A 20,655-nucleotide genomic window follows, 5' to 3' on the forward strand; every position below is an offset into this window, starting at 1 on the left:
TGTTCGCACCATCATTAGTAGTTCCTTAAACAGTTATTTTGATGAAAGTTGAGTGCATGCCCTCAAGACTGGTATCGTTCTTATGTTTCATGGCATGTAAGTGTGGTCGAAACAGGTGTAACAGGCTGGGACAGAACAGATATACGGGTGTGCTTATGATGCAGCGAACCGGTAACGCCCAGTTCATGTTGTACATCTCAGTTTGGCTTCTCCGATTATAACGCACCCCCACCCGGCCAGTATAATTTTTTTCCCGGCAAAGCCTCAGTAAGAGCTATTGTGAGAAGCAAAAAAGAAATACCTATCGAGAAAATTCAGCGCTTCAAAAAGCTTGCTTTGATGTTCGTGTAAGCATCCAACCACGACAGTAGGCACATGTTTACACCGCATATGTTGCTACAGTCGTTAGATTTACCTGCTTTTGCTGTGTGCATGTACGGCCGGTAAAAAAGTGCACCACTTTTCAATAAAAATTGCCTCTACACCCTCATATGTTGCATGCACGAGAAAACCAAAGAAAGAGGTTGCAGAAATAATCTGCATGTTCGCGACAGTCCAGAAAAGATCTAGCTGGGTTCTGCTAAATGATGCATATGATGTTCAGCCGATGATCAGTCGTATTGGAATAGCGTCCCGTCTCAGTTACGAACGTAAACTTCTTGAAACGAATATGCGTCATGTTGCCTTGCGGCACACTGAAAACTGACTGGTTACGGCATAATAAATGCAATTTATATCAGCTGAAAATTACTTTTGAGCACCAACAATACTGAATACTTCGAGTCCCGGAAGTTATTAAAATGGAGCATGACACATGTTTGTAAACATTTTATTCGACTAATGCATGAAAAGCACGCATTGTTGTAAAACCGTGAACTGCTTCGAAAAAAAGAAAAGCCATTTGACGGAAGCAAAGGCGCGATGCTGCCTGGCCAGCATTTAAAACAGCATCAATTTTCGGCCCATTTTTTTTTTTTCAGTTTAAAACAAAAACGAAGTTTCGGAGACCTTCACGGAGTTTTGCCGAGGAAGAGCCGCTGTCATTGTGAGCCTCTCGTGCTTGTTTTTAGTACAAAACTGCTTGAAAATGACAAAACCGTGAGGTATGCTCCCGATAAATTCGTCCTAAAAGAAGTAAACAACATTAGCGAGAAACTTAAAACAGCTCAAAAAACAAAACAACGTGGACTTTCCTCGAACGCTGGGCGCACAGGAGGAAGGTCCGGAAGATCACACGGCAGATGCGGCTACCCCCCTCACGTCTTATCGGCTAACCAGCGCCGCACACGCAATGTTTCTGCGCAAGAAGGAAAAAAAAACACGCACGCATGATGCACCACCGGCCCGCACACCGATACAGTCTTTCCGTTTCGAACGCGGGGCATATCTCGGTCCACAAGTTCACCGCCTTGATCGTTCCGATCCCGCTCAACGGTTATGGCCGCAAGCACAGCAGCAGGCCCCTTTGGCCGGCAGGTGGCGCCCACGAAGTGAGTGAAATCCGTCTTTCCCTCCTTCGGGTGGCCGGCCTAATGGATGTTGGACGATATCCAGTCGGACGAGCTGCTGACCCTGTGGTATATGCCGGGCTGGTAGTTCTTGGCGCACGAGTAGCCCGCCGACACAATGCCGATTAGGTAGTAGACGCCGTAGTCGTTCATCATCAATGGGCCCCCAGAGTCACCCTGGAACGACCAGCAAAAGAATTTCACACAAAAACGACAAGCATTTACTAAGCTCTTTCCCTCTGATCAGCCAGATTTTTTCCCCAGCTTTATGTATACTGCAGCACATTTCGGAGCACAAGAAACAGTGGTATAATAAACTGGCGGAGCATCCGAAGTATTAGCACCATTTTGCTGTGTTAACACATTATCAGCTCGTGATAAAGCTTAGGTGCTCTTGTAACATTTTTTTTTCTAACATAAGTTTGTATATCTGGTTGTACCCGAGCATATACTTTGCCTTCGTATTTTCAAAACAGTATTTTCCAACAGTATCCAGTATTCAGAACAGTATTGAGAAAGAATTCTCAACAACCCACAGGTAGCCGAGATAAAGTGCTCCAGGAGTTCCGTATTTTTGACTCCGAAATAACCGATAATTACGCACCTGTGTCGTCTGGTACATAAACAATACTGGTCTATTGTTCATCGAGATGGAGCTGTGTGATTAATCAAATAGCAAAAAACGGAGCAATGACCTTTGTAAAAGGCAAATTGAAAGCTGCTGGGAAAGCTCTGCAAGCATAAGAGCACCATTTATCAGTGACAACAGGGATGTTATAGGTGGTAATATTGCGTAACGCTTGGGAAAGTACCCGGGAACTGTTACTCTTGAAACTAGGCCACACCGCGTGGAGGGAACACGAACCTATTTCTTCTCGACGTGCGCACACCATCTCAAAAGCGAAGTTGACGAGGTCTTGAACAATTGCAGACCACGTACAGTATCGCACACTTGTTTCAAGTGCTGCCGATACCCGGAAGTGGTACTGTTGTCATTCGCGCACCACATGCCACCTCTGAACGCTCCGCATACCATGGAGGGGCTGGGAGAGCTTAGAAGAAAGCGACCACCTCAGAGGCCAGAAATTCCCACAGCCTCCTTTGCCGCGCGGACACACGGCGGTTGTATAAGCGGGCCACAGGCCATTTTCCCCCCATTGTTATTTTCATCCCCAAGTTTCTCGCGGAAGGCCGCATTCTTCGCGAGAACTGCGAGAACGGCCAAATAGCTCGTTGTATAAGCGGGATCCTAGAAGTATGATGACCAGCTAGGGCACCGGCCCTATACTACGCTGCATAACAGGCGTTCGGGGGGGCGCATAAGCGTATTCGGCGGTAAAGTATATAGTTGCTGGAACGCCTTCGACGCTGTTGATGGAATAGCCGATGGAGGGCGCGCGCGGCAGCACTCGTTTCAGGTGCCCAGTCAAGCGCATAGCGAGGTGTAGACGGCCGGTGAAGTTGTATGCCTGCACGCCTCAGTGGGCGCTAAATGGGAAACAAGGCAAGGAACGGGCCGCCAGCATCCGCCTGCAGCAAGGTGCCAGTGTACGTCAAAAATCAGCGCAACGATCACTCAGATCCGCCCTGAACATTGGCGAAATTTCAAAACTGTCAGTAAAAAAAGGTTACCGAGTGATTAATAGAAATCGGGGGAACAAAAGCGTTGTGCTTCGTCTTTCTTTTGTGCCCTGAGTGAAATTTAGGCTGACTGACAAGTATGTCACGATGATCCAACTAGCTCAGATTCTGCCTATTCTAAAGGAGCAGACACAGAAGCGAACGGGTTATGCTGAAAATAGTGGGTTACACGAACACCGATCACCTAAATAACGACGCGCGTATTTTCGTGCGGGGTAAACCTGAATCTTCCTTTCGGGGTGACTGAAATAACATTGTAATTCACATAGCAATGGTCTAGTCAGTGACTCGACAGGAACACGAGGCGGACATAATGTTCTCGTTACGGGCATAGCTAGCGCGGGAAGGCGCCCTTGATGCCATCTCGAGTTACATAACCAACATAACCGAAACCATGGATCGAAGTGGAAGCACGAAGTTCGGCTTGCCTGGCAGGAGTCCTTTCCACCTCGCTCGTATCCCGCGCAGAGCATCTCGTCGTGTATCCGGATGTTGATGCCCTGACGTCGGTGCCAGCTCTCGCACACCTCGTTGGGGAGCACGGGAACGTGCACGTGCTGCAGAACTCGGGGCCGAACCTTCGACCCTGCAAACGAGAAACGACATCCTCGAGCTGCCGGCCATGCGGGGTACACTTCACGGGTAGCACGTGTGGTTATTGCCGTTTGACCTTGGGCCCCTTCGGTTATTTCCGCTTCGTTGAGGGCTGCCACGGATGGTTGATCTGATCTAATACTGCGCTCCGCTTTTCTTGAGTATCGCTGTTTTCACAATAGACTTTTCAACATAATGGGTTAGAGATAACTGGTCGTGGCACAAGTCGGAACTGAAATGAACCTTTTGATAAATTAGCTGCTTCGAGGTCTAAAACCTAACTGAATGATGTGTCGGCAGTTTCGTTTGTTAAAATCATATACTGACAACGTTGATGGCTCCTGTATCTGATACAGTTGCACGCCGTTAAAAGCAAATCTGAGCAGCGACAGAAGGGCTACGCTGTCAAAGACGGGTGAAATAACCGCTCTAGGCAACCAAAGAACTGGACCCCATCCTATACATGTCTGCAATATAGACTGCCGTGTTAATTCCGCCGAGGCGAACGAGCGTAAACAAAAAAGGAATTGATAAGAACATATATGACGAGAAGTAGTGGCCGTACTCAAGACAGCCCTTTCCTTTCGAAAGCATTATGTTCCCACTCCACCCTACTCATGCGCCACTCGACCAGGAGGAACGGGATGACCATCCAGTGTCCCTAATGCGCAAGGTTGCGATTCTACTCTTTACGGCCATCACGCAACGTACATGATCCTTGTTATAGCGAAATCGCTTTATTCGGAATATGGCTTTATTTGGAACGTTTCGTATTCCTCGCTGCAGTGTGCAGGTTGATAACACATCGTGCGTACCGCTTTTAACAAAGTAACGCTTATAAAGAAGTCAGTTTTCTTTCCCGAGCGCTTCGTTATAACGAGGATTTGCTGTACGTTCGCACGGACGAACGTTTGCCTGGACTTGGGCATAGATAGTGTTCCGCGTGAAAAATGCAAAGCGGACGTGCCAGGCTCGAGTGCTCCCCATCCGGCGGCTTCGGCGACGCGGGCGACGAACTGGGCGTCCTTGGGGGGCAGGCAGATGGGCAGCACGTTCTCCCGGTAAGAGACGGGCCGGTCCAGGACCAGCACCGCGACGTCGTAGCGGTCCGCCTGGGGCGTGAACCGGAAGTCCGGGTGCACGCGGATCTGCCGCACTCCGAACGTCTCGCTCGGAAGGCTCTCCACATCGGAGTTGAGCACGTAGTCGCCAAGGGTCACACGGATACTCGACGGGTTGTACTGGTACCTGCAGCGGCAACAGCACGCCGGATGGTGCGAGGACAAACAACCGGACAACCACGTGTGTAGTAATCGGATAATGGAGGCTCATGGGTGCACTATGCTAGTTTATTTTAGCGTCACGCAAGAGACTGACGGCTCTTGTGGACGTGCCGGCACTACGGTGACCTCGCACAATCCTGGTGACGAGTGCTTCCACTGTGTAGGCACTCGAAAACTGAAAATTAAAAAAGTCCACTTCTGTATGTGTGTCTCGGTGCTAAAACACCGATAAACGGCAAGTTAACCCACTGGTTCAAAAAAAAAAAAAAAAAAGAACTCGCCGTGAATGAACTACAACTTCCTGCTGTATCCGTATTAAGGAAACTATATAGATGGCAAGTGACACTTTCAGGATCAACAAATGTGGAGGACCCACCTGTCCCACGTCACTCATGACGGGAATTGAGCACAATTCACAAAAAGTGAGCTCATAGGTTCAGTAAGGTATATAAGAACTCGTTACGGCGAAAGATTTAGGGCTCACACACCGTTCAAAAAGATGTGTAGGAGCATAGAGCACAGCTACCCGTGAATGGAGCATTCATTATGCGCGCCCACGCACTTCTAAATCCCCTGCAGCCTACTAACGCCAAGAGCAGACGGCGCTTACTGCCGCTCTCAGGGAGAGGGAAGAAGTCTCTCTTCACTCGGCTTGGTGAAGTCACCATCCCTCCGTGAGGAGGTAGCTGACGATACCACTCCACAACAGGAACAACGGCGCGTCACTCATCGGGTAAACCGAGCTCATTGTTTTGGTCGCGCTAAAGTGAGCAGCTTAATCACCTGCCACTACCCTTTATTGTGGAACGGGACCGTGATGAGGTGAATGCAACGGCCACACGAACGAACATTTCTTCGCTTTTAGCCAGGCATGCATCGCGTACGGTTAGAGCTGCGGCACGAAACATTCGCACGTGTGGTTAGTACAAGCATAACTGCTCTGTGTACAGTACACCTAGAACCATATGCACCGTCCACTAGCACTATGTATGCTATAACCAAGATCTATCTTCGTTTTCTACTTCGCCTTGAACGCAGACGACTTCCAGATTATAGTTTATCTATCCACGCGCTTACTCTCCCTCGGTTGGAAAATATCTAGCCATACATTAGGTGCTGAAGTGTGAGGCTTAAAAAAATTGGCTGGCGCTTACTATACTTCCTAATGCGATATTTGGGCGCAGCAGCAGTGCGCTGAGGTAGCACTCACTCGTGGGTTCTCTCGGCGACAGCGATGATGAGCCCCTGCGTCGGCGGCGCAAAGCTAGTCTCAGGAAGGGACCGCGACCCGCGTCTTAGGCAGGGGACGCACACCATCGTCACGCGCATGCTCCCCTAACGTTTTCGCCAGCGTTGCGCAAACGAGAGTCTCTTGTGGGCACAGTATACTGCCCCCCTCCCCCAGCGTACACTTTCGGAGAGCGCTCGCGCCGCCACGGTGAACCGCCCTCCCCTCACAATTTCGCGACAATCCTTTGTTTTGTTTCACTATCGTTCACATGGTATTTTCGCTATTCGGTCTTGCCATCGTTCGTGCGGTTACGACGACGACGCGGCTCAGTCCAGTTACGGCCACCAACGAGCTGCGCCCTAAAATGATTTCGAAATTAAGGTGTGTTCCCCTCGAGAACCACCGAGTCAAGTTTAGCGTCCTTAACCGTGTGTATGTTGCCCGTCATTCGAAGTTTTTATCTGGTTGCGAGCATTTGCAACGTTGGGAGTATATGAAAGCTACAGCGGTTATGCAACACCCCGTGAATTCATAGCCAACTCCCAGAGAGAGTAAGAAGGAAAAGGCTGCTAGCTTTTGCGTCGTACAATTTATCCAGACTAAAGGAGAAAAAAAAAGTACGAGAATCAGGACACTCCGATGTCTCATTCCAAGGTATAAGTTACCGAAGAAAGCCATCTCGACAGAAAACACTAGCTCTTCAATGCGAAAATTTTCCGTTCTACGCCGACGCATCCACGCGCACAATGTCTGGAAACCGAGGCACATACAACTTCGCTGCAAAAAAGATCACCCCGGTCCAGCAGAAGTTCAGCTGCAAAAACAGCGGGCAGTAATGGACCAGTGGGGAAGGTTGCGTGACACGCTGCATGAATCTGCCTGTATAAAGGCGACGTAAAAAACGCTTATCGCGTGCATACTAACTTGGCAACGCAGTGTCCGGCAGTGACGACGTGCTGCCTCGAGACGAGCGTTCCCCCGCAGCGGCTCCCTGCCACCTGGATGAAGGCCTGCCAGGGGAACTGGCCGAACTCTGCCTCCTTGCCGCCCACGATCCGGCTGATACGACCACCGCTGCGGCCACAGTCTGCAATTACGAGGGGGGCGGAATAAGGATTGCGTGAAAGGAGGCGGCATCACAGTCAACATCGCCATTGTTGGCAGTTGAGCGTTCGCTGCTGACGTGTTTTCCAAATGATGGCTCCCACACTTCTTGCGACAGCTGAATTCAATTTGCAGCGTCAGCTGCGAGCGCTGTGGAATCGCTACGCTCGTGATGTATGGTGTATTTGATGTTCGCTAAGATGCTTAGGCGTGGATTGTGGTGTTTACGCAAAAAAGAACCATAAAATCGCCCATCTTGAACAGGATAACACTTCGTCACAAACTAACAAGCATTAGCACGTCTCGTTGAACGGAAGAACACTCCGTCACCAACTAAGAATGCATTTATGAGGGCCTTAGGAATATTGATTGATTGTAGGTTTTAACGCGCCTACGCAACGCAGGCGATGAAGCGTGCCGTAGTGGAGGGCTCCGGATTAATTTTGACCACCTGGGGATCTTTAACGTGCGCCGAAATCTCGTACACACGGGCGTTTTTGCTTTTCGCCTCCTTCAGAAAAGCGGCCGCCAAGGCCTGGAATCAAACCCACGACATCGTGCTCAGCAGCGCAACGCCTTAGCCACTGTGCCACCGCAGCGGGTGGGCCGTAAGAATATCGTGTGATTGCAATGTGTTTCAATGTGACGGATTCCTCGCGTGTATTAGCCAGATGGAGAGCATGCATGGTGGGATTCAGTAAACTGAACACTGCGAAGTGGACGTGTATAGACTTTCCTATAGCTCCCACTTGCAATATGCGCATGTACCTTGTGGTGAACTCACGGCTCTTCCCCGGAGGTTCGGAAGGCGGCCCTTGATACCCCCTCACCCTCCCTTAACGCAATGTTGACGCGTGCGCGAGACCACTACGTTGTTCACAATTATCGGAAGCCACCCATGTTCACTACAATTATCTTCTCTTCCTTTCCTCCCGTTCTCCTTAAAGAGTAGTGTCAAGCCTTTATGCGCCGTGCTTACAGGGATCGTTCTTGACGGGCCCGTAGAAACGCGGCTTGATGACCGCGTCCGAGGGCGTGATGCAGCACGAGAGCAGCGGTCCGCAGGAGGAGCCCAGCGAGCCGCCGGCCATCCAGCAGTGCAGGAAAAACGTGCACCGGGAGCCGCCGAAGCAGGCGTCCGACCCGCTGCCCGTTCTTCCCGGCCGCATGAAGGGCGGCCGCCGAAGGAACTTGGTCAGACCTCCCGTCGACGCCGCTGGCTGGTAGGCGGGCTTCGCCACCGTGCTGCTGTTCTCTGTGGTGATGGAGGCGGTCGCCGCCGTCTCGACGGGATGGGGATGCTCTGGCATGGCCAATGGATGAGGGGGAGGATGGGGACGAGGAGCGGGCCTCAGCGGGGCGGGTGGCTCCAGGAAGAGGGGCCTCGCGAATGGCGGCCTCTCGTACGCTGGCCTGCATGACAGCGAAGAACACCGCGCTGTGAAGGAAGCGACGCCCAATTTCCCTACAAAAATAGAGTGGTCAAGATGCAATCTATCACCGCCTTGGCGGATTACTGTACGGGGCGGGCCATCATAGCGTATTACTAGAAGCGAGGGCTTTATTTCCTCATCAGGAGCAAGAGCCCTGCACAGTCCCTTCTCTTCCCCAGACCAGTTATTTACGTGCGCGTCACATCTGCAACTCCTGAAGAGCTCACGAACTTCTTATGTTCTAGCCATAGCGTTTCACTGGTCGTGTGACAGGGCTCATCTAGTGCGACTTCCATTTATTTTAACTTTTAGTTAGAAGACTGACAGCGACGTGAAGGGACTGTAGCGCGACTTGAGCCTCGCTTTAAGGTGAGAAGACCCATAGCTTCTTCAGCGGTTGCTCGCAACAGAGTGCATTGCGTACACAAATTGTCAGCTACTCTCCTCTATTACTCCCTATGTTTTACGGTTGCTTGGAGCATGACATTACCAATTGGCGAGAAAGGTAGATGAACATTCTAGCAGGTATACATGGCCTGCACTGACGTCAGCGTATACTAATACGTCATGCTTGTTACCCACAAGCACGGCGAAGGGCTGCCCATTTATCTGATGCTCGTAGCTTTGGGAGCGCTGAAGAAGCTGGAAGAGGGCCACAAGGAAGGGTTGTGATGATGTAATGTGCAAGCCATGTACACGAGTCAATCAAACTGCAAGATAAACCCTATACGCCCGTCCTGAAGCACATCTAACGCTTTTGATGGCAGTCATTTCAGCCATCTTTTACACGGTGCTTCTATTCGCAAAACGTTGCGTTAAAAATGATCTGTTGTACCCATACCCACTTTTCCGTTTACCTTTTTTTTTTCTTTACCAAACGGCTAGGACCTATTTTCTACACTTAAAGTGACACTAACTTCAAACTACAAGTCGCTTTAGATCGATAGATTAGTTCAGCCAGAACACGAATATATCTCTTACACGTAGCTCTCTTTTTAAATAACGCAAAACATAGCGAAAACGGGAAGACAGGTGCCGCCGCCACAGAAGTGGTTAAAACGTCTGGCGTGCGGAACGTTTCCTGGCTGCTTCTGGATGGCGCTACTCGCCCGCGCTTAGGGCGGTGGTACCGCTTTTCGAGGAAGCGTGCGAGCTACGCACGAGCGGTTGGTTCGACATTGGTTCGGCCTCAAAAGGACAATAGGTTTTAATGCAATAAAGCATCAACACTGATCACGGGTCCCATGAAGGGACATTTTGCTCAGCTGTCCAGAACTGCAGTTCGGGATAGCTCGACTGATTCCATCGAAGCTGACCAACCGCTCGATGCGTGGTAGCGTTGTATTCCGTTGCTTCTATACCGCCGCTATATCACCGCTACCTCGCTTGCTCCTGGTTTATTGTGATGCAAACAGTCGCTGCCGGTGCTGTTTGAGTCACGTTTTATCAGCGTTTGACGAGCGATTTCTCAGCAATTAAGGCATCTTTAGGCCCCGAATCAAGGATAAAATGTTTTCGAACGAAAGTGTCCTTTCAATAGCCAACTTCCTCGTCGCCTTCATTGTCCCTTTAACTGGGCATAAAAACATCTGGCCTGCTTTTCGAGCCCCACTAGGTGGGGCGAACCTTGAGAGCTGTAGCTGAAGATGCATGCACCTGCTCAATAACGTTGGACACTGCAGCCTCAGCGTTAATTCGGCGCTACCCGCCAAGTGATATTTCAAGAAAGAAAGTAAAGTCAACCTGTACGGTGGTGGCCCGTAGGGTCTCCGTGGTGGCCTTGGAAGAGGCCTATATGGTGGCTGCGGGTAGCGAGGCTTGTAGTAGTACTGAGTCTTTGGCCTCGGCCGATATGAATTATATGAGTTGTGCGATCTCGGGCGGTGATAGGCTCGGTGGTAGTACGGCCGTGACGTGGGCTTTGGCCGCCACAAGGGGTGCATTGGACGGTATGCAAATGGCGCTGAGTGATAAGAGTCTACGAAACCTGGAACGAAAAAAAACGAAATAGCGACACCACACAGAAGCCAGAACACACTTTGGTCGTTGGAAAGGCGGCATAGCTTCTTGCAAAGCAAAGAGTAAAGCGCATGCGTTAGGCCAGTCATAGGCACGTTATCCGTAAAAAGTAACAGTGTTAGAGTTACAGTTCCAGAAGCCAAAAGAGTAACCTTGTTACAGTTACATATTTTTTAAAAGTAACTTCTTACAGTTACAGTTACTGTGAAAAAGTAACGTCGTTACTTTTCCGTTACTGTATTTTTATATATTTACCCTCAGGGCCAGAAGGCATTACAAAGGGGAATGTTTAAAAATTTAGAATACAAGCACAGTGAAGCACCTAATCAATACAAACACAATAAAGCAGTCAGTTTTTCATACGAAGATAAATTCACCTTACACAATGTTAGCTGGAGCATCGTGAAAAAAAAAAAAGGTTATCAGTAATGGATACGTCTGAAAAGGCGGTTTTAGTCTCGTCATGTATGGGGTATAAATGATAGCGCGAACGTTTTGGTAAAACATGTATTGAGACTTACTTTATGAGCGTGACCAATGCGATGGGAAAGATATGACGGAGAGGGAAATGATTCATGGCGTAGTTCATTATGATGGTACAGTATAGAAAATAAGCAGAGTCGATAAATTGAGAGTCTAATAAGAGCATGTCGACACTGGACTTCGTTGTAGTCATGCTAGTAAATAATGAATGTAAGTAATGGATAACGGACTAAATGATAGAGTTTTTTTTTTAGCATAGACGTACGAAGGCGTGCGGGTAGTCAAAACTGCACGGGGTAAAACCCTAAACAAAGGGAACCTAAGGATGCACTCAAGCATAACGCTAACAATCGTTGTGTATGCCTCGTACTGATGCATGAACTTTTCTTTTATGCACTTTTGGTGTCGGGGACTATTTACAAAACTCATTGCAACTTAGAACAAATTGTTTCTCAAAGCTGACATCCGAGAGCTTCCCTCTTTTCGGAGGCCTAATTTCCGCTTTTTTTCTCTTGTTCCTGCTCGCTCAAGATGGCGGATTAGTTTGAGATACCACTTCTAAGACCGACCTCTGTCTTCTGCAGGAAAGATAATGTATCCTCTTAACGATCTCGTCTCCTAAAGTGCGAGGGGATCCGTGTTGCGTAAAGGTGAAATTGCAGAGAAAAATTCAGAAAAGTAGAAGCGCTAACTGTACGTATGCCTTTAACGAGTGTTGCTATTAGATAGTTTTCTATAAAAAAGAGACTGTAACGGTATTTCCTGTCACAGTTACTGTGTAAAAAAGTAACAGTTAGTTACAAGTTCCAACTTAAAAGTAACTAGTTACAGTTACACGTTACTGAAAAAAAGTCACTAGTTACCGGTAACGCGTCACTCGTAACTAGTTACTGCCCAAGACTGCGTTAGTCAGGCCCATGCGTGCTGCCTGTGGCATGCAGGAGTGTCCTGTGAGATTTAAAGTTGCCGTTGCTTGAATAACACGCTCAGGGACAGTGGTGGACTTGGTATTACAAGGGCACGTTTTAGCTGTTTGAAGCTTACTGAGCTGCAATTGCTCTTGCCCATTATTTTTGAAGGAGCGTGAGTCAGCTTTAAATGCAGGCGATTTCCAAAAGCGCACGCTGTAGGGATATGAAGAATAGCCACCGCAAGTTTAATGTCAGTGTAGTCAAGAAAGTTTTAAAGTGCTTCCACCGGTCTGGTCTTTGGTGCCAATGACGTTAAATTTGACGAGCCTGGAAGGATTTCGCGCGAAGCACGGAGAAGAGCAAGCTTTAGCTGTAACAAATTCTGCCGGGCCATAGGTAACGCTATTCAGGAAAAGTTCTAGGTAATCTGTGAAGTAATTCGATTAGAATCAGCTGTATATAAGGAAGAAGGCTGGAATCTAATGAAGCACGAAAGCGCTACTCTGGAATATGCAATGAATGCTTTCTAAGTTACTGTACTAATATTTCAAACGACCGGTAACTCGAAATCCTCTCCTGCACTTTTTCTGATCCTTGCGATTAGAAAAACGCCTTGGTTGTGACCGTATTCCCCTATGTTTGGAATCTAGAGTAACAAAATACATATCGCATAAAGCGACTCCTAAAATTGTGCAAGTACGCTAAAAGCAAACCTAAGAAGTAAATAAATTTTGAAATTTCTTGGTTGCATTTTAGTGCACCACATCAATTATAAAATCAATGTTCAATTTATTTTATTTAAAGACATTCAATATTGTCATCTAACTCTAAGGTATATTGTATTTCTACTTCGTAACCGGAATTTTTTGCAAACATTGTTCAATCTTAAAGCAGACGTGAAACAAGGCTTTGATTTTTACCGCTTTAGGTTCTCTCGGAGAAGATTTTAAGAAACTTCATTGACGCTGCATACAAGATACAATAAAAATGAGAACATTTATGTTCCTTCAATTATTTTATTTGTTAACGCTGCGGCTGTAGCTCAAAAGTGGGTTTCACAAATAACATTGTAACCTATTTTTCAAAGGCACGCTTCATTGATTCGATTCTCGAGATACGGAGAACTGTTTGCGTTTTAATGTGCTTCCTGCCGAATCTGACTACGAGCTACAGCTTCGCCTTAAAACTGTAACAAACATCCAGCTCTTCAAAATAAACCCAGACGCATGGCGCCACACTGATCCCTTGTATGCGGGAACAACAGTTGAGGACAGAAAAATAAACAGAGGCTATATTTTTGCTGTTCATAGCGACTGCCAAACAACACTGAAGAGAGCGGGAGTCTGCTAACGTTACCAAAATTGAAACTATAAAATAAAAGCATACCGTGGCTCCAAACATACCTTCAGACAAATTATTGTGCCTAAACAAAATTTGAAAAAAAAAATGTTAGTGGGAATATATTTAACTGTACGGTAGAGAGGTTAGACGAGTAACACGATAAGATGAAGCGATTGGAGCGGGAAAAGCCCCTTTTAGTGTTCATGACACTCATCAGGGAGAAAGCCTTAAAAGGCTTGCGTTTCTCAAGCATTGCCGGGTTGTATTTTGTGCCAACCAAGAAGCGCTGTAGGCTCCACATAAAATTACACCGTGTGTACCGCCACGGGACCAAAGCTATTGTGTCGTTCACACCCTGCACACTTGCACCGGTCCCAAGAAGCAGTACTTGGGGTGCGTCAAGCATCTATACATTGCGATTCATTTACATCAAGCCCTTGCACTACTATTAAGGGGCTCCGAATGCAGGCATGGCAAGCACCAGGAGTTACGAGGTTTGCTTTCACACATACACAGAAACAAAAATCGGCCTTTCGCAACGTCTTCACTTCATGGCAACCTAAAGAGTGCCTCATCGTAATACGTATCACGCCTCGCCTAAGTGACCACTTAACTTCGCACGGCGGATTACCGACAGTACTTAACGGCTAGATGTCCAAGAAGACGCAGGGTCTGTGGTTACTCACGTGGTTGACTGTCAACTGCGTTGATGGTGATGTTGATGGTGTAGCCTCTGGCTAGGGAAGCGGCGTGCACAATCGTGGTCAGGCATAATGCTCGGAGGTTCATCGTGCAACCAGTTGCCGGGCGACAGCAGTCCTGCGATAAGCGTCATGAGTGGCAAGACGCGGCCGATCCTACGGGCACGACAGGCCCGCCATCATCACATCAATCGACCCAGCCACCAAGTGACAACGCACGGCGCGTCACCGGCACGCATTGGGCATCCATCCCAGCCGACATTCGACGGTGGGCCGCCCACGCAACCAACCATGCCCGGCTTCCTTCCTCTGTGCCTGTCCCCCCACCCCTTTTTTGTGTTGTTTCGACGCGTAGAAATGTGACCAGAGCGTTTCATCAGAGCGGCTCTCGGCCTCCTCTCCCCTCTAAACACAATCCAATTACGCGCGAAGCGCATTTGAAAGGGAGTCGCTTTCAATAGACGCGTATCCGCGGGACCGATCTACAAAGCCAGTGGACCGTTCAGCGGTCGTGTTTGCCCGCTCCCCTCCCTCTCGGAGGACGACGAGGCGTCATGCCGGCGAGAGCGGATTCCGAATGGAGGCGCGCTGCTGTTCGCGCGTGGACGCCGACGCTGCCGCCACCGGGTCGTTGACTGTCACTTTCTGGCGGGCATGCGGAACCACGGGCGCGACACGACGCAGCGGCGATGTTCCTGGACGACAGGCGGAATCAGTTCCGCGCTCGTGAATCCAAGCGGCGCCGTGACTTGCCGTTTGACCCCGTGAGTCAGGCGGGAAATAAGTAAAAACGAATGGAAGGAAAATAAAAACAGGTGTTCCACTTGTCGCATCTTCTACAGTGTGAAATTTTGTTTTTCACTCATTCGGCTACGTATACTCGTAGCACGCGGTTTTCAGGCAGACGCACAAATGGAAAATATTGAAGTGACGCCTCGATCACGTAGGGCGAAGGGAAAGAATCACGTAGCGGGAAGCTGGTGCTCCGACGGCTCATCGCCGATCCCCGCACGTTCGTATGCGATGGAAGAGGGTCGAGAAGGTTGCGGCTGATGCTGTTTTTAGACAAGGTTACACTCCCAGGCGGGCATGCCCACCGCCCTACGAATTCCGCCGGCCTGCTCCCGTGTCACACCGCTGTAAATACCCCACTTTGCGGGTCTTCCGGACTACACTTCCTTGAGAGAGGCTTGTGTTTGTGTTTAGCGTGCGCTATGCATATACCAGCAAGACTAGGAGGGTTCTTTTTTTTTTAGCCTGTAATCGGCGCGGTTCGTTCAAACCTTCGCGGAAGTTTCAGGAGCACCTCGATGCGATGTCGCCCCTTTACCATGAGAAGTCCGCGTGGTTTAAGATTGATGGGGCGTACGGCCTGCGGTTAGATCAGCTCCGCGACTGTGCATTGTGACAGCGAAAGAACCTACAACGTCGCCCCCTTAAACCAGTTATTGTTAGCGCTCTCAACCATGACGTTCTCTTTGAAAGTGGCCCAACTGCACGGGTGGTAGGCAGCTAGCGTAATCACGTGTGCGCAATTGGTGCGAGAACGCAATTACGAGTCGACCCATTCAAGGCACCCCAAAAAAGTGATGAAGACGGCGCCTCCCACGTATGTGGAAAACGTAGCGGTGAGCGCCAATTGCTGTCATACGAAGCTCATCCCGGCCAAATGTGCGATAGCGTCTTTAGTTATTTTTCCACTATTAAGTTTTTCTTGCTCTCTTAATACGCCGGAAAGTTATCACTGCTGCGTAATTAAGGACCAGTAATCATTTGTTTTCTGGCTTTAATTGCCTACCAGTGTAATTACGACGCAATGATAGGGATGGCTAGGACGACGAAAACATTTCGATTTCCCCTTTTCAATTTACATTTCGGTTCAGTGGAAGCGCGCAAGGAGCACTACTGCGGCACTGGCTTTCTTAACGTTAGCAAAAAGGACAGTGCGGTTTGCACTGGTAGTGGCCGTTAGTGTCCATCTTTTCGGCAACCTAATATTTGTCATGCTTGAACCACTTAAACTTACAGCAGCCCTGCTGTATGAGCAGATGATTATCGAACCATTGAAAGCAAAATTGAAGAAACTTACCTTACTCCCACATATGCACGAACTGCACAAGCATTCGTTTCGCTGCACTGCTTTAGCTGGCACCCGACCACCCACCCCTACGACCGCCGAGAACGCAATAGCAATCAACTGCTGTCCGTTGGACTAAAGGGGGCGGATTTTGAATCCCTCGACTGATGCGCCACGTCACTGCCCTGCCCCGTCTCTCAGCTTTCCATCTGCTCACTGCCGGACTGCGCATGTATATATATTTTTTTCGGTGCGCAGAAACTTTGAGAAAGATTGTGCAACTTTTTTTACGCTGATTACGCTAGGTACAGTTTTGGCGGCACGTCTACGACAATAGCGAACCCTGGCGTAGGTGCGTTGAATCTAAATGATGGAAGAAGCAAGAAGGCACTCTCAAATGAACCAAAATTACTGATTTTGAATGCTATAAAAGGGGCAACGAAATAAGTTCCTTAAAGTAGCCGAGGTTACTGTAAACGTGGCTGCTGGGCACAAAGAATGGGTATTGATTGATTGATTGATTGATTGATTGATTGATTGATGTATTGATTGATTGATTGATGTATTGATTGATTGATTGATTGATTGATTGATTGATTGATTGATTGATTGATTGATTGATTGATTGATTGATTGATTGATTGATTGATTGATTGCATAATCTTTGCAGGGGTTGCAGGTTGCGATTAAATAAAAAAAGAGCCTGCCTTCAAACATCAGTTAGTCATTTTTATATTTTTAAGCTTTAATAAAGTTGAAGTGGTTTGTATTGTTTGTACTATTTGTAGCAAACGCTTTCATATCACATCGCGAACGTCACTGTACAGTCACAATCATCCTACAAATATCTAGGTGTCACATTGTCTTGCGATCTTACTTGGAATGCGCATATTACTAACGTCATTTCATCCGCAAACAAAACACTTGGCTTCCTAAAACGTCACCTACGCCATGCGCCCCCTCACGTAAAGTTGCTCGCTTACCAGTCCCTCATCAGATCAAAACTTGAATATGCCTCCGCCATTATGGAACCCGCCCCAAACATATCTCATAAATGATCTTGAATCTATCCAAAATCGTGCCGCCCGATTTATTCATTCCCTGTACTCGTACAACATTAGCGTTTCATCCTTGAAAGCACAATCTGGCTTATCACCACTTTCTGTCCGCCGCCGTATCGCCACCCTTTCCCTCTTTCACAAAATTTTTCATTCTTCACTAAATGTAGCCCCCTACATCCTTCCCCCGACATACATTTCACACCGCACCGGCCATCCACTTCAAGTGTCCCGTTATCGTACCAGAACTGTCACCTTTTCCGCTTCTTTTTTTCCCCGTGCAGCCAAAGATTGGAACGACCTTCCCTGCTCCATTGTTTCAACCACCTGCCCATTAAATTTCATAGCAAATGTCAGTAGTCACCTGTGTTCATAGAACTAATGCGTTCAAATGTGTATTTTTCTGTATATCCACCCCTTATGTAATACCCCCCAGTGGGGTCCTTAAGGAAATAAAAATGAAAAAATGAAAATGAAACGCCATTTTTCTCAACAAACCGACACCCTTCTTTTAGAGTGTCTGCACTTTGTGTGTAAATATCATAGGAAAAAAAGGCCGAAATGAGGGGATAGGATGCAGCCCTCATAAAATTTTGGGGGTGTTTTGACACCGAAACGCCACCCTTCGCTACGCGCATGGGGGTGACACAGGACCCCGATTGTAGCCAAGGCGCGAAAAACCAAATTTGAACTGACGAAACACAAAAAAAAAAGCTGGAGGCCTAAATAAACATAGATTGAGATAGAGATACACATAGAATAGAGAGCCAGAGAAAGGAGCGTAGGAAGGAGAATAAGAGGGAGTATTTATAGCCTTCGGAATTAACTGCAGTCCAGCTGTCCTGGAGGGGAGGCGTGGCATTTTTTTTTTTTTTTTGCTCTTTGGCCCGTCATCTTCATGCAACGTTTTGGTCGACCATGCCTAAGTATTCAACGGGCATCATACTGACGTTCTTTGATTTCTACATGACACAGCACCGATATTACAATATTGAAGAAATTGGTCGCCACCCCATCGCATAATATAAAAAATATACACGAAGAAAAATGCGGGAACCTCCCACACGCTGAGGAAGGGCATATCTTCGCCGAGATGCGCCATTGTTTGGAGTGCTGTTGGGCCCTTTTTAGTTTCGAAGACAAATTCGACCCACATTCGCCTTTACGGTCTGCCCGCATCGAACTACAGGCCTTAGCACCTGGTAGTCGAGATCTTGGGGCAATTTGCAGCGGTGCATCAACTTGACTCTTGCGACCTCTGAGACCCCATTAGGTGTAAGGGCCCCTGGAGTCTCCATCTCAAGAGGTGAGTGGCCTCATAACAACATTATTTTAACACGACAGTGTTTTATTCCGGGATTCACGAACATTTCACTTACGTCATATCCGTCACCTGAAATGAAGCTAGTACAACGAAACGTTGGTCTGTAAAGGGTGCACCTCTGCACGCAGGGTCTTCTTGCGGGGAAGCAACCTCTAGTACTAAAGAGTACGTAAAACTTAGAGTTGTTCTTTTTCTGGTTTTATATCTTAACACGAAAATGTTCTATGCCGGGATACACCAAAATTTCACTGACGTCATTTCGTCACGGAAATAACCAAGTACACCTTTGCCGAAGTGACCCGCCGGCAGGACGTCGCTCGCCAAGCACACCCATACGGCAGCCGCCGACCCGCAAATCATGCTCAGCTGCAGATTTCGCTGCACATTTCACTTTCGTGTTTTACCGATCCCTATGACAGAGGAATCAACCACAGTTTTTTCAGTATCGAATAATCGTAAAGTGCTTGAGTACTGTGATTAAGATGGGGATGAGGATTGTTTTTTTTTCGTTGGTCATACAAGAGCTCATGAAAAGCGATTGAGTACTACTTGCTCGCTCATATTCACCGGGGCAAAGTGTGTTCTATTGTGGTTAACATTTCCGCCCTTTCTCTTACCTTCCCCTTTCTCCTCCTCCCTCTGGCCTTTTGCCGCACGACATGCATTAAAGCACAATATAAAAGTGCTTGGAAACAACTGAGGCTATAAAAGGTCGCCTGAAACGACTAAGGCAAATTATATTTATAACAGCGGCAGTCATATACTAGTACCACGGAACATCAAAATTGAAATTCTGAGGGTTTAATGCGCCGCAGCTACACCTGGGCTATGATGCGCGCCGTAGTAAATTGCTTTGGATTAATTTGGAATTCTTGGGGATCTTTAACGTGCGCTGAAATTTGCAGACACGGGCAAAACCGGAACATTATCATTGAATGCAAGACGAACACTGTAAGATTTGAAACGAAAACATGCAATGTCACATAAACGCGACTGCTGAGTTGATTGAATTGTAACCTCTGAGGGCATCCAAAACTAACAAAATTGATGACAAATCAATTTTGTCTCTGAGGTGTTTGGCGGTTTTACTAGCGTGGCAGTAACAAAAATCTGCTGCATTCCACTATAATATGCGTTAACTTATAAACTTTGGACTCTTACAAAATGATATTGCAGCGAAGTTATTGGCTTCGCCCACTTTTGGGCTCCGCCAGCCACGACATTGCAAATTTAAAGTTCCAGAAAGTTTGAAATTTGCGATTATCAATATTATTTAAATAATTGAAAACAGTGACTAATGTATTGTAGCCGCCATTGACTGGACTTTATCCCCAGCTTTTAAGTGGAACCACGTCATATTTAAAGTTTCACTGCGCAAAGGGACGAAAACAAGTGATGACACAGACCCACGCGCGTCTGCGACTTTTACAGGCAACGCTTCCCAGCCCGCCCAGCTGCCTCTGATTGTATATGGAACCAAGAGAGGGTGGGCGGGGCATGAGAAGTCCACCAGAGGAAAGAATTCAAATGTTTTCAATTCATGCCAATTTCATAAAGCTGTGGAGCAATAAAAAGTCACAGATCATGACCTTCACTCAACGGCTGGGACAAATAAAGTTTTTTCCTCCTCCTCAAGGGGAATGAGACGAGGGCTGTTAACGAACAACTACGCGATCACATTGATCCCTGAAGGAAAATATTTCCTGCGGTACATCTTAAAGTTGACCCGCCGCGGTGGCTCAGTGGCTAAGGCGTTGTGCTCCTGAGCACGATTCGCGGTTCGATTCCCGGCCGCGGCGGCCGCTTTTCTGATAGGCGAAAAGCAAAAACGCCCGCGTGCGCGAGATTTCGGCGCACGTTAAAGATCCCCAGGTGGTCAAAATTAACCCGGAGCCCTCCACTACGGTGCGCCTCACCGCTTGTGTTGCGTCGGCGCGTTAAACCCTA

The 20,655-nt window shown here is 47.8% G+C and overlaps 1 protein-coding gene across 1 annotated transcript; it reads right to left on the reverse strand.

The window, feature by feature from the left end:
- Window positions 1-813: 813 nt before the first annotated feature.
- Window positions 814-16,538, reverse strand: LOC144178586 (brain-specific serine protease 4-like). The gene is made up of 8 exons (XM_077706543.1): window positions 16,339-16,538; window positions 14,235-14,367; window positions 10,538-10,781; window positions 8,341-8,774; window positions 7,182-7,344; window positions 4,711-4,991; window positions 3,578-3,735; window positions 814-1,685 (listed from the first exon to the last, which is right to left on the reverse strand). The coding sequence occupies exons 2-8, from the start codon at window positions 14,335-14,337 to the stop codon at window positions 1,530-1,532; spliced, it is 1,539 nt and encodes a 512-aa protein (XP_077562669.1). The 5' UTR covers window positions 14,338-14,367; window positions 16,339-16,538; the 3' UTR covers window positions 814-1,529.
- Window positions 16,539-20,655: the final 4,117 nt, after the last annotated feature.

The sequence above is a fragment of the Haemaphysalis longicornis genome, unplaced genomic scaffold, assembly GCF_048455015.1.
Source record: "Haemaphysalis longicornis isolate Haplotype H1 unplaced genomic scaffold, Haemaphysalis longicornis Haplotype H1 scaffold_4, whole genome shotgun sequence".
NCBI lineage: Eukaryota > Metazoa > Arthropoda > Arachnida > Ixodida > Ixodidae > Haemaphysalis > Haemaphysalis longicornis.